Consider the following 14458-nt stretch of genomic DNA (forward strand, 5'->3'; position numbering starts at 1 on the left):
TTATATACACTGAACTCAAACGTGAAAAAATAACTATAAATAGGTAAACGTACATACAAATAAACATGTCTAACGTTTGATGTTTACAAAAAAATACATATTAGCAATTCTAATTTCATGTCCTTTAAGTCGATTCATGTGTAGCGAGCATTAGAAATCGTGCTAACCTTCACAACTGATCTGATTAGTAGCATGTATGTGCGATTTATTTGTATACACGGTTTTTTATTTCAAATTTATGATAAGCTTTAATTTGTGTTTATTTACATTATTTGCGAGCTCTCTTGTGTGTGCCTGTGAATGTGTGATTTCCCATTAGATATGGTAATATGTGTCATTCGTCTGGCAGGCAGTGCATGTGTCCTTGATTTCAAATTCATATCTCACAACAAATGCTTGCATATATATTGTTATTGTGGAGGCGTACACGAATTATGGTGCTGACAGCAAAAAGGAAATATATTTGGAATATATTTTTAATGAATAGCCCTGTACTTGAATGCTCCGGCTAGTGGAAGTATTGCTAAGTACAAAAAATGTTAAAAAAACAGACTTTCATTTTTTTATCGTTTTTGAGTAAACGACTGCTTTTAGCCTGAAAGCTTGATATGAGTGCTGTTGAAGAGTCTCGGAGTCAATTAATGATAGACTCTTATTGCTATAGGTAGGAGTGCAGCCCTATCGGGCTCAATTAGCACTTGATGTGCTATACTCATATGAAAACTTAGTACTCCCTGCTGTCACGATCAATCGCTTTATAAATAGTTACTCCCGATGAATACATTTATGTTCGTTTATGTTATGAGTGTTGTATATAGGCAATATAAGTTATTATTATTTTGCTATCTGGCGGTGACACACGCAGGATTGTACTGACATATCGGGAAGACTGCAGAAAATGCCAAGAGCTGTGCACCAGGGAAGCAATGGAGCATCTTTTGTGCACCTGTTCCGCATTGACAAGACTACGCTGTAAGCATCTGGGGTCCCCACAGTGAGGCCGTAGAGTCTGTTAAAATTCCGGTCAAGAGCAAGCACCCTCTTGGACTTATCAGGTAAACTCCATCTGGTATCGGATCAAACGGGTCTATGCGTAGCTTTTTGGCCTACCAGATTAACCTAACCTAGCTTAACCTAATGAGCTTGTTATATGCAGAACAGTCGTCGTGAAAATTAGGAAGAGAGAAATAGAGACAAAATTTACGAAATCACCGCTTCGACAATTTTTTCAAAAATGCTCTTTATAAGACGAATTATCTATTACTATCTATAAGTTGTATATATGAATATATTTACGGAGACGATGTCGTATCAGTTCGTGTAGCATTTCGATGTGAAATATGCACCTAGTTCTAGTTGACCTATCGTTGAAAAAGTCGATGAAATTATGAAAAGGATTGACCAGGACCATCACATAAGCAGCCATGACATCGCTAGAAACTTAACATTCATCATCGAACCATTTAAAAAAGACTGGCTACAAAAAGAAGCTCGATGTTTGGGTACCACATGAATTGTCTGTGAAAAATTTAATGGACCGAATTAAGATCTGCGATTCTTTGCTGAAACGAAATGAAATCGAACTATTTCTGAAGCGAATGCCAACAGGAGACGAAAAGTGGATCAAATACGACAATAATATGCGAAAAAGATCATGGGCCAAGCGTGGTGAAGCTCAACAAATGGTCGGAAAGCCAGGATTGACGCCTCGAAGGGTTATGCTAAGTGTTTGGTGAGATTGGAAAGAAATCATCACTGTGAGCGGATCCAGCCTGTTCAAATGATCGATTCTACATTTTATTGTCAACAACTGAAGAGACTGAAACAAGCAATCGAAAAAAATGGCCAGAACTGATTAACAGAAAGGGATTCGTCTACCATCAAGACAACGCTAGACCACGCACATCTTTGACGACTCGACAAAAACTGAGAGAGTTTGGCTGGGAAGTTTTGATGCATCCACCTATATTCCTGACCTTGCACCATCGGAATATCATTTGTTTCGGTCAATGCAGAACTCCCTTAATGGAGTAAAGTTGGCTTCAAGAGAATAATGTCTCTAGCGCAAAAATTGTACAAATTTGGTTAATTAAAATTCACTAAACATATAAAAAATATTAGTTGAAATTTGATTAGAAATACGAAAAGACTTTTCCGACTACCATATATTTTCTTTTTTAATTTTTCGAACCCAAAAACATACACATATATCCACATTTCAAGAAACAAAAAATCCTGAACAAACGACAACATAACCTTTAACAACCGGAACAATAAAAGTCTCTAGGTCATTTCAAAAGCAATCGAACACAGTTGAAATTTTCTAAAGTTTGAAATCATTAGCCAAAAACCCTTGGGGCAGAATGCGCATAGAAAAAAATATATATTTTTGTTAAAAAAAAACTAAATATAAGTAAAATACAACAACAACACAGCTATAAAGGTGCCATTTGTTTAGATTATAGCCAGCAGGTTGCGAGCATTTGCTAAAATGTTGTTGTTGTGAAGTCAGCGGTCGCTAGCTGGCTGCCTAACAGTACTTGCAAATAAAAATTTGTTGGTTAACGGTCAGAGGGCAGAATCGCCGCTATTTGGTCTGGCACCGAATTACTGGTTGCCGATGGCTGGCGGCTATACAGCGGCATTGGCGCACCAACCTGTCCGGCTGGCCATAATCTATGCCAACAACCAGGAACCCCCGCCCCAAGCGACACCACCAAATGACTCCCCTGATAATTTGCATTGGACACGCAGATATTAATTTCGCCTTTGCCCCCAACAGGACATTCGCTTTTATTTATATTTACAGTTATTTCGCCGCGGTTTGTGTGTGTTTGTGTACTTAAGCGAGTTTATGCAGTTTCATTTACGGTTCTGACTTTGGTTTCACTTCTACTTTGGTTTTAAATTATATTCTCCCGCTGGCAAAGGTACGCAAAAGCGTTGTTTACATAACATTTACATAAATACAACTAGATATATACATATATATAAATATAAATATGTAATATTTTAGGCATTATACTATATATGTATTTATACAATTTAGCTGCCTGCCCTGTTCTCTGTTGGGGCACCTTCTTTCGTAAACAAATTGTGCTGTTTGCTTAACTCAGGTGTTTATATGTATATGATAAGGTGTTTGTATGTATAGGTGTGTGCGTTTTTATTCTGTTGGCGTTCTGCTTTGTAATTTGATTCATATTTCCGACATTGCACAGCGGGCATTGAAATATTTTAATTACAACTTAAGTGGCATTACGCTCCGTCAATAACTATAAGCTGCCAAGCATAGCTTAGGTATTATTTCCGGGACTCTATACAATGTCTTTCATATAATATTAAATTTTAGCATTTGGTATATCATCAGACTCAAAACTGGCTTTGAAGTAGTCAATACTTAAAGCATACTATTCACTTCTGAAAACTGAGTTTCGGGTTTTAGAAGCTTTTATCTTTATGAAAGCTTTTCTGTAATGCACATTAAACTGTAAACTGAACTTTCACTTGCACAAACTTTACGGAGAGCTTTTGATGAACAAAAGCTTATGACTCATAGTAACTGACTAAATGACGCCTTGCAGCTCTGACAGGAATAAAACATACAATTTTTTAAGCAAAATTTGTGAAATAAATGTTTCTACCGCCGGCACTGTGATACTAAATATCAACTTTACAATAGATCCACTTCTGTTTTCTTCTTCGAAAACAAATCGCTGATGTGTTTTTGAAATAAATCAAAGGCCCAAAACTAATTGCGGAATAATATCAAGAAAATAACCTATAAATTTCATAAAAATCGCCATTAATGATCTTAAGTATATTAAGGGTGATCCAAGTAGAGGAACATTTTTCAATATAATTTTTTTCTTCATTGTCCTTTTTTGTAAGCGTTGCAATATCATCGCCGAATAGATCAATCAACTTATACTCTCTTCAAGTGACTGGTACCAGCGGCTGCGTCGAACTCTCAGCCATCTCTGGCAAGTTCCGTTAAGGTTGAGTTTTGTAGCCGTAGGTTATAGTTCGTAGCTTTTTTTTGTAGGGTTTGCAATATCATCTCCGATCAGATCAATCGATGTATAACACTTTATTATATGTATCTCCTTCTGCTGATAACTCCGTTATACTCTCGTTATTCTGTGGGAAGTCAAAATACAGCTTTTCTAAGAACTGAAGCCGCTCGACCTTCATAAGCGACGTCGTTTTGCGCTATGGGCTCTTGAAAAGCTCCAAAAAGATCCGACGTTTTCGAGCCAAATTTTGTTAAGCGATGAGGCCCATTTCCGACTTAATAAGTATGTAAACAAGCAAAATTGCCGCATTTGGGACTAACAGCAACCTGAAGAGCTCCAGAAAATTTCATCAAGAAAAAGCAACGGTTTGGTAGGGTTGTGGGCCGTTAGAGACATCGGTCCATATTTCTTCAAAAATGATGCCAGTGAGAACGTAACAATGGTGATATAGCGCCATGTTGACCGACTATTTGACGCCTAAAATTGAAGCTTTTGACCTCATTTGTTTTCAATAAGACGCCGTCTCTTCCCACACATCACATCAATCAACGGATGTATTGAGAGAACAATCCAATGAGCAGATAATATGACGTTTTGGGCTGAATGGCCAAGAAAACCATGTGATATCACACGGTTAGACTTTTTCCTGTGGGGATATGTAAAATCTAAATTCTAAGCGGACAATCCCGCTTCGATTCAGACCTTGGAGCAAAACCTCACATATAGCGAAATGCTAGAACGAATCATCGAAAACTGGAGTTAATGGATGGACCATCTGAGACGTAGCCGCGGCCAACATTTGAAAGAGATAATCTGCAAAGAATAAATGCCAAGGAATGTTCTGATATTAAACATTCCCCATTAAATTTGAAGTTTCTGTGCTTTTTCTTAAAAAAAAGTAGGGAACTTCTATGAGGATCACCCTTTAATAGAGATTTTTGTTGGCATAATTTTCATACCATACTGAAAACCCACACATTTCTAAAATTTTCTTGTAAAATCACACTTTATTGTAAGAGTTCGATTTAAATAGATCACAAATATTACAATTTCACTAATTTAACTAACTAATTGTTACTATCAATTAACAATTACTTTCCATAAATATCAATAACGAAATTGTAGCCACGCCACCATTGGCTAGTGAAATGTAATTTCACGAAATTGAAGCCTGGACCACCACTCGTCAGCGTCGCATAGCCACCATTGCCATTTATATACTGATCCTTCACTTCAATGCTTGTAATAATCGCTGGATAGGGTATATTCTAGAGCAGAAAAGGGTAAAATATTAAAATTCAAAACACATTATTTACTGGCACTAGTGTCTTCAGCACAACACGCACCCGCTGTTCAAATGTATAGTCACCGGACTTCTTGCGCATAAATCCAGATTTAGAAAACACTACTTCGCGCACCAGATGACGATCGCCTGGCAGCCGTGTGCCCATGAAGAGGTTGTGGCTCGCCGTTTGATTGGCTGCGGCCACAAGTGCAAATAGCGCGATGAACACGAAAGTAAGCGCAAATTTCATTTTGTGAGTTATTTTGTTGGTGCTTTAGATTAGTTAGTAAGCAATAAATTTAGTAAGAAATGCAGTTGGCAGAACACTGCAAGTTGCTGCTGCGGTACTTAATTTTAAACTGATCGCAAATTTTAAAATTCGCTTAACTTCACTAGCATTGAACCAAATATATGGAAACAAACATGAAAACTTGCGTACGAGCTTATGTTTATTCAGATAAGCTACTTCCAGATAGTTCTTATCTTGTATGCAAAGCACTTGTTCAAATAAATGTCATACATTACTGTAGTTAAGTATGTTACATGTGTACTTAAGTATATATTTTATATATGAGCAGCGCTGGCATTCTGTGGATTAACTACTTAATTTTGCTCACTTATTTCCCTATAATAACTGTTGTGGCTCAACTGCAAATAGTCACACCACTGCTGTTTAAATACTTTTGTTTTATAACGGGAAGTAAAAACGAGCAAATACTTGTATACATATTTAGTGTTTATTACTGAAACTGACTCATTTTATTTGGGTTATATTACCCAATGATGTCATTTTTATATGCGGAAATTTCTAAAAAGTATGCAAAATTTAATTCGTCTACGGCAGGGAAGCTTAACCAACTGGTTCCTTCGAAAATTACAAGCTACAGATCACAATACCAATCACTTTTCATACCGCAAGAATGTATGGAGAAAAGTTGTAAACATTTTTATTCCAGAAAAGCTAGGTGGTATCATACAAATGCAGCTGCAGTGAGCTGTCACGCTTCCACGCGCTGACAGCTTTCTATACGAACTTCGGTTGGGTTCGGTTAATCTGGTAGGCCAATAAGCCACGCATAAACCAGTTTTGTAATTTGCGATACCAGGTGGACGTCACTTGCTAAGTCTAAGAGAAGTAGTATCGTTTACGATGCCTGCGCTTGGTGCGAGTTTTCAAAGCGACACGATTGATACCTCATCAATTTTATCATAGTGCGGGGATGCTTAAAGCGTAATCTTGCTAATGCGGGACAAGAGTACACGAGATGCTTCATTTTTTCCCTGGAGTCCTGGTGCTCTAGACATTTCCTGCAATCTTCTCGCTCTGGTAGCCCCATCCTGAGGGCGTGTGTCGCCAGTGGTCAGTTGGTATTCCCATCATGTCCTTACGGTCTCTTTATCGACTGTTATTAGGAATTTTGAGTACTTCCGATCTACTGTTTTGCAGTTTTGTTTCACCGCGGTTTGATTTTCTTTGACATGTCAAAATCGTCGTCTACAGCCGTACATCACTCTTGGCAATTTCGTTCACTATTTCATTGCCTTCGATAACTTTGAGGCCTGACACACAGTAGAAGTGAACTTCAGGCAACAGTTTTCACTACTTTCCTAAGTCCCAATACACTTCTGACCGCTATGCGATACGAGGTTACTGCCTTGATTGCTGATTAGCTGTCTACATGTTGACTCTTGATTTGACTGCAGGTGCATTAGAGTCCAGCTCCGCGGACTCAATAGAAAAGACCTCAGCTTTAAATATACTGCAGTGGTCCGCCAACTTAAAAGGTTGTCTTATGCCTAACTCTGGATAGTTTACTCCCCTACCCTATGTGTAGTGTTGCGCGTAGCTAACATACCTTTGCGCCTACCATTTTTCCTCCCCAATTGAAAAGTAAGGTAATGTAGTCGGTGTCGACCGACCTCTCCATAAACCCTAGCAAGACCAAACTGGTTTCATTGTATAGGAAATACAAAATACCGGACGCCCATCTACAATCAATTGGAAGAACGCGTCTTCGTTCCCAGAAATAGTTAAGTACCTAGAGATCATCCTACACAGAAAGCTCTCGTATGGCGGAAGGCCTTTGAAAAGTCTACATTCGAGAATAATTTGACGAGTGTTCTATGGACTACTCTCATCAGGTTTTATGGTGCACTACGAACCATAGCAATCATAGCGCTGAATGTCTTGCTGCAGATAGCACCCAAGTTGTATCGACACCAAAGCTGCCTTCAGATTCACAGACTCTGAATACATAGATCACATACTTTCGAGAGAGGTAAGGATTCGCTGCAAGGACTCGCTGAAGGAGAGGGTCGATGAGATTTTTTACGGATGGATCAAAGCTTGTGGGTAAGGTTGGTGGCGTAGTACATTGTCGGGAACTTTCCATCGACTACAGTTTTATGCTTCCTAAGGGAGATGGCTGTCATAAAGGTAACAGTAAATTTACTACTTCGGCGGTAAGCCTCTTTTAGAGTAGTGACGCCACTCCGATGGTAACTCAGCCTTGAGTTCGCTGACTGTGCGCTCTAGACAAGTGAAAGAATATCTAAATTCTTTACCTCCCGGACAGCGTTATTTTATGATTAGACTGGTTAATTGCGAAATGAGAACTTTGTTGGCTTCTTACGGTTCACTACTAAACTGTTGGGTCTCAGACCAGCTCAGCAAGCGTTGGTCAACGACCATCAGGCCTTTCTGACTTAGGGTAAATAGTAAGCGGTCCAAGAAACTCTTTGCTCTCAGCTCCTCCAGTCCCTCCAGCTAATTAGGAGTTCTAACTGCACACTGTCCGATCGGGATGCCAGCTGCATCAGCTGTTTGGAAGAAGATGAGATAGATTGATCCCAAGACTTGCTCTTCGAATGTCTCGCTTTTGATAGATCAAAGCAAAAACAACTTGAATTTCACTAAAACTGGGATATTTAAGAATCAGTTATAGTACAACTCAAATCTTTCCTTAGCGCTATCAATTGAAACCACTCGATGCCTTACAAATTTCTACAATTGTGTATCAGATTCCAGTTTTTTTTAATATTCAGTAATTATTTATTAAAAAAATATATATTTTTTAATAGGAGCATAAATATTGGGTAGTCGAAAAAAGTCTTTTCGTATTTCTAATCAAACCTCAACTTATTTTTTTTTTTTTTATACAATTAAAAATATAAATAGATATATACAATTTTCGGCGACCACTTTTTGCCATTTTTCCGCTAGAGGCATTATTCCATCAGTGTAAAGCTGTAAGTGTAAATCGAAATTTCGAAATTTTCAGAACGGAAACGAGCGAACCAATGTTGTGTTACACGAACTGATATATCATCGCCTCCGTAAACTTCACAAATTTCAAATTTTCATTGGTGGCTCGCGTGGAATTCTTCCATTTTTTATGCAAAAATTTCAAAATATTGCGAATTTCTTCATTATTTTCACTAATTTTTGAACAGCTGTAACTTTTCTTCAACTTCCCCGAAATTAATTAAAAAAGGCGCGAAATTTCACCATTCCAACACTATGTGGTATGTCGCAATGCGATTGGTAGCACTGAAGATATTCGACTGCAATGACATCTATTGACAAAATACGAAAATACTTTTTCGACTACCCAATATTTATTAATGCGGATTTATTACAGTTATAAGCATAAAATCTCTGAATCTATTAAAAACCACTTACCACATTTTATATGGACACTTATCTGCAAATGAAAGCAAATATACATAATTAGAAATTTGAAAATTATTAAAAGCTTTCCCAAAATTTCAATTTCTTGTAAATCGAAGAAGAAAATATTTTAGAAAGTAATGTTTTCATATTTAAATTTTAATTTCGAATATGTCCATACCATAAAGTAAACAAATGCATAATCATAAATAATCCGCAAGAAATTTACATTGCATGAGCAATACGAAACACATCCCTGCAAGCGCTATTTTCTAATATAGCAAACACAAAACTTTAAAAAAAGTTTACTTTCCCAATATCGACAATATTTCAAATTATTACAAAATATTTATTTTCATTTCAGCATATAAACAAAATCATGAGAAAATATGAGGCTTATATGCCTAGCCGACAAACATACCCACAATTTTAAAAGCACAAGAACAAGTGGGTTAACGGTACTTGTGTCGCTCGCACAACTTTTCGAAAGCATCGAACGAAGTTTAGGGAACAAGCATACAATATTGGAAATAAGAAGAAAGAAGAAAGAAGAAAAAATGGGTATAGCCGCAGGATAATACATTTATATAAAGCATGTAACGCTCAAACACACACACACAAGCATAGATTTACACGCAAAAGCCTTGTTAAAACAAATTTGCGATTTTTGTTCAAGCTGGCGCACTGTGCTTTGCATATTCATACCGAATGTGTTCAATATGTTACAGTTAAGTAAATATTACTTGCGCAGATAAAAATATGAAATATGTGCTATACACATACATGTAGCCATGCATTAATACATATGAACATGTCTTTATGCGCCACGTCCACTCGCATGTGTAACCAATTGTGCATATCCTCAGGCACTTCCTGTTAGTATGTACATGTGTAACGCTTATTGTTACGCCGTTTCTTACAAGAACACTCATTTCTTACACATTTATTTTACTTGCTCCAATATTGCTTTTGTATTAGTGTTGGTGTTGTGCACTTATTTCGAACAGCTACTTGTATGACTTGCATTGAAACGCCGTTGGGTATATAGTTAATACATATGTATGTTTGTGCATGTCTTTATATATATTTATATTAAGCATTACATTCTTGAAAGAAAAATAGAGTTGTATATTGAACCATCGTAAAATAAAATGTTATTACACTTCAATGAGGCAATCATATTTAGGCTGGGCGCAAATCCTTTAAGGTTAAGAAGCGGAAAGTTTCGCATTTCTACTGTGTCAAAGCTCGCTCTGAGCACAAAGAGCTTGACCAGCTGGCCGACAGGGGTGTTGCTCGAAGATTCTACGAAAAGATTCGGCCACTAACAGAAGGTTTCAAGACCGGAGCATACCCTTGTAGAACCCCCAAAGATGATGTAGTGACCGATGCCCAGAGCATACTAAAATTATGGAGGGAACACTCCTCCAACCTGCTGAATGGTAGTGAAAGCATAACACCAGGAGATGGTGAACTCGATTCCCCAAACAATGAGGATGAAGCGGACGTTCCATTGCCCGACCTTGAAGAAGAACTAATAGCAATTACCCGTCTGAAGAACAACAAAGCGACGGTGGCCGATGGATTGCCGGCAGAGCTATTCAAATACTTAGAAAGAGCATGCATCACTTTCTTTGCAGAAGACGATCAAACGAAAGCATGGCCGATGATTGGTGTTTAAGTGTGCTCTGCCCAATTCACAAAAAGGGAGACTCCACAATATGCTCGCAACTACCGTGGGATATGCCTACTGTGTGAAAGGTTAAAGCTCACCGTCAACAGACTGATTGGACCTTATCAGTGTGGCCTTAGGCCACAAGTGTTCAGATATTCACGTTGAACAATAACAAAATCTCCGTCAGTGTCGATACCAAATGAGGTTTCAGACAAGGCGACTACCTATCGTGCACGACGAAATATCTCCTGTCATCAAACAAACAGTCGTCGCACTCGCCACTAGGCTCTCAAATCACTGTTGACTGTCACAACTTCGAACACCAACAACAACGTTAGCCTCGAGATTCTGCGCAGAATAACTCTTGCCAACAGGTGCTTCTTCGAACTGAGTAGGCAATTGAGAAATGAAGTCGTCTTTCGACGAACACAGACCAAATTCTACAAGTCACTCATCATCCCCGTCCCACTATATGGTGTAAAGGCATGGACGATGACATCATCTGATGAGTCGACGTTGCGAGTTTCCGAGAGAAAGGTTCTGCGGAAGATTTATGATATTTTCGTTGGAAAGATGAGCTGTACGAGTTATGCGATGACATTGACATAGTTCATGCAAATACTCCAGTTCTGAAAATATTCGACGCAGTACTCGCCGGGAAAAGCAGAGAAAGAAGAAGACCTCAACTTCGTTGTAAAGATAAACTTGGCTCTAACCGAGTAAGCGGTATCTATGCCAATAAAGAATAAAAAGTCTGTTGGCTAAGTTCTTTAGAGATCGATTTAAAATTTTGCATGAGTAATTTAATCCCAACACCGATTGTTGCTAAAGAAAATGTTACAATCTCCGAACATATAGTTGAGATCAGAGCTCTTTAGTATATAGCTGCCATACAAACTGATCGATAATAATACATTTTTTTAATTGAACACTTTTTTATTTGACAAATTATCTTCACAAAAATTGACAACGATTATTTTTTCAAAACAATGTCATAATCACAAAAAGAATTGTTCAGATCGAACCACTATGACATATATAGTACATAGCTGTTATACGAACTCGCATTTCAAAATCAAGTTCTTGAATGGCATTTTTTATGTGACAAAATAGTTGAGCTCTGAAGGAAAAATTTCCGGTTGATGTGCTTGGAGGTCTGAAGGGTTTCTAAGGTATTCACATAACGAATTTGATTTTGAAAATGACTATAAACTATTGTAATTGTCAAAGATAAGGCAACAATCTTCGAATATTTTAAACAGAACGAACCACTTAAACTTATACCCGCCATTCTCACTGATTGTCCGATCAAAATCAGTATACAAAACTTGTTATACTCTTGAATACTTTAAGAAACACACCTATAAAGGGTCTTATAGCCGAAGCAAGCCTTGTTTCTTGACTATTTTGAACAATTTTCGCAGTCTTATGATTAGTTATGTCTTATAGAAATTGTTACATTATTTAAATCTGTTGAGAGTTCTTCATTAAAAAATATACTTCGGTACTTTCAACCTAAAGATCTCGCCGCTCATTTTTAAAATTAAACTTTTAATTATGCAAATACGAAAAATAAATCTAAACCTATTTCCCGCTCAGCTGTATTTACTCAATCTGCTTGTGATGCGTGCTTTTAAAGCCTCAACTATGGCATATCGCTGCTGGCTTGTTTATTTATTTTGCAGCCGCTTGTGCCACAGCAGTTGCCTTAAGCCGTAATTGTTTGCTCTAAATGCCTTTCAAACAGCTCTTAATCCACTTAGACACACCTCTGCGCTGGACTGCTGCCATGGCTTGTGCAAGAAGGAATTAACGCGCAAATTCACTGTCAGTGCCAAGAGCGAACGAGTTGTGGGCTGAGTGTGTTTGATAGTGCTGCTGGGCAGATTTTGAGTGAGAGCGTTGTGTGAGGAATAATTTTGCGCCAAGAATTGTTTAAAATGTTTAGAAGCTTTATATTGTAAATCTTTTTTACACTTTAAGCGGATCAACTTTTATGGAACTCGTTGGTTTTTGTAGTGACACTTTTAGGGGCGACAGGGTGAATCTATGAGATTGATGTAAGCATAGTTATGTAAGGAAAAGTGTAATTTAATAATAATAAAATAATAAACTAAATTTGTAGTTTTGTTTTCTACCAACTTTTGGAGTGGAAAGTTAGTTGGAATCTCTCTAAATAGCTATATAAAGTACCTTCAAGTACATAAGGCTAGTTAGTTATATGTGGTCTAGCGCGAGTTTTACCCGATTTTATTTATTCAAAGCACCAATAAGCACCGTTATGAGAAAAACACGCTCTCTCCATTTTATTTAGACTAATCATATGTTAAGCGATATATGCGGTTAAAGTCACCCGGAAGTTCGAAAATCTTTATATTGGGCATATGAGACCTCAGATAAGTATCAATCCGATTCAAACCATTTTTGATAAACAGAGATACTATTATCAGGAAACGATTCTCTCTTAATTTCAACTTTATATCTAACACATTGATCGATATTTTCTGTAAAATCAGCTATAAGCACTGGGTCCACATATTCATTACCTAGGGGCTTTAACATTTTAGTTCGATTTACGAAAGTTTAACATATGGTGACACAACTCAAATGCATTATTCGCACAAAGCTTTATCCTGATATAATAATTCTTTCTTGATTTGCATGCTGGAAATTAAAGGAATCAAATGGAATTTAAAATGGTTTTATATGGGAAGTAGGCGGGGCTGTAGCTCGATTTCGCCCAATTTCAAACTGTAATATAAGAATATCCATAGAATGTCATATATCGAAATCGTGTGAAAGCAGTCGGGCGGGTCTCGAGATATGTGTTTTTATCTAATAGTTGGCGGCTTCCGTAAAGGCCTCTTATACCACCTCGAGAGTGAAATCAGAAATGACAGATTTTCGTGTCATTATATTAAATTTTTGCTATGGAAACCTCAAATTCGGACTATGCAATGCCAAAATATTAAATTTTGAATAGTACGTCACTTTATGCTCAATAAATCTTATATGCATTTAAGGAGTACTAAGGAATTACACAACGAATGTAAATTTATTTCCAAAATTCGAGGCTTGGGTCCATTGTACAAGTAACACCAAGCAGAAAACGTCAGAAATCTTATAAAATATTTATTTATATATGACCTGTAAATAAATTTACAGACAGACTGGGAAACTAAGCTATACATTTATAATATATCGTCACCAAAAATGCAAACTAACGTAATATGATTTTTCGTAAGTTTACAGGCGAAGGAAAAACGATATAATAGAAACCACTCTAATTGAAACAATTTGAGTTTCGGTTACAAAATAGTTATATATTGGTTATTAGTCTGACAGCGCTGTTTTGCATTTTTGGTGACGATATATGATCAGCTGGTAATGATTAAGCCATATCCGTCTGCCTGTCTGTACAAATTCGAACTAGTCTCTCCGTTTTATTAAAGTAGGATATAGCTGTCAAACATACTGACCAATGAAAATAAAAGTCTTTCATGGTTTTTTTTTTCAGAAATTATCTTTACGAAATATAGCATCCACGCAAGGCAACGCTATAATTCCTGTCCCAAATTTTATATTGGACCACTAAATCATTTAGTTGCCATACAAACTGAACGATCAAACTCAACCTAAAGATTTTTGGTATCCTCTAACACTATAAAATATATAAACGAAAGTTCAAATACTTAACAAAAAAAGAAAAAATATTTATTATATATTCTCACTAAATCGCTTATAAAATACAATCTAAAATCACAAAAATTTTATACATATTTAAATTTTATATTTATACTTATATATTATAT

The 14458-nt window shown here is 36.9% G+C and overlaps 1 protein-coding gene across 1 annotated transcript; it reads right to left on the reverse strand.

The window, feature by feature from the left end:
• Positions 1-4994: 4994 nt before the first annotated feature.
• Positions 4995-5684, reverse strand: LOC120771440 (probable salivary secreted peptide). The gene is made up of 2 exons (XM_040099445.1): positions 5363-5684; positions 4995-5284 (listed from the first exon to the last, which is right to left on the reverse strand). Exons 1-2 carry the CDS (start codon positions 5549-5551, stop codon positions 5108-5110), a joined length of 366 nt encoding a protein of 121 aa, XP_039955379.1. The 5' UTR covers positions 5552-5684; the 3' UTR covers positions 4995-5107.
• Positions 5685-14458: the final 8774 nt, after the last annotated feature.

The sequence above is a fragment of the Bactrocera tryoni genome, chromosome 3 (assembly GCF_016617805.1).
Source record: "Bactrocera tryoni isolate S06 chromosome 3, CSIRO_BtryS06_freeze2, whole genome shotgun sequence".
Classification (NCBI taxonomy): domain Eukaryota; kingdom Metazoa; phylum Arthropoda; class Insecta; order Diptera; family Tephritidae; genus Bactrocera; species Bactrocera tryoni.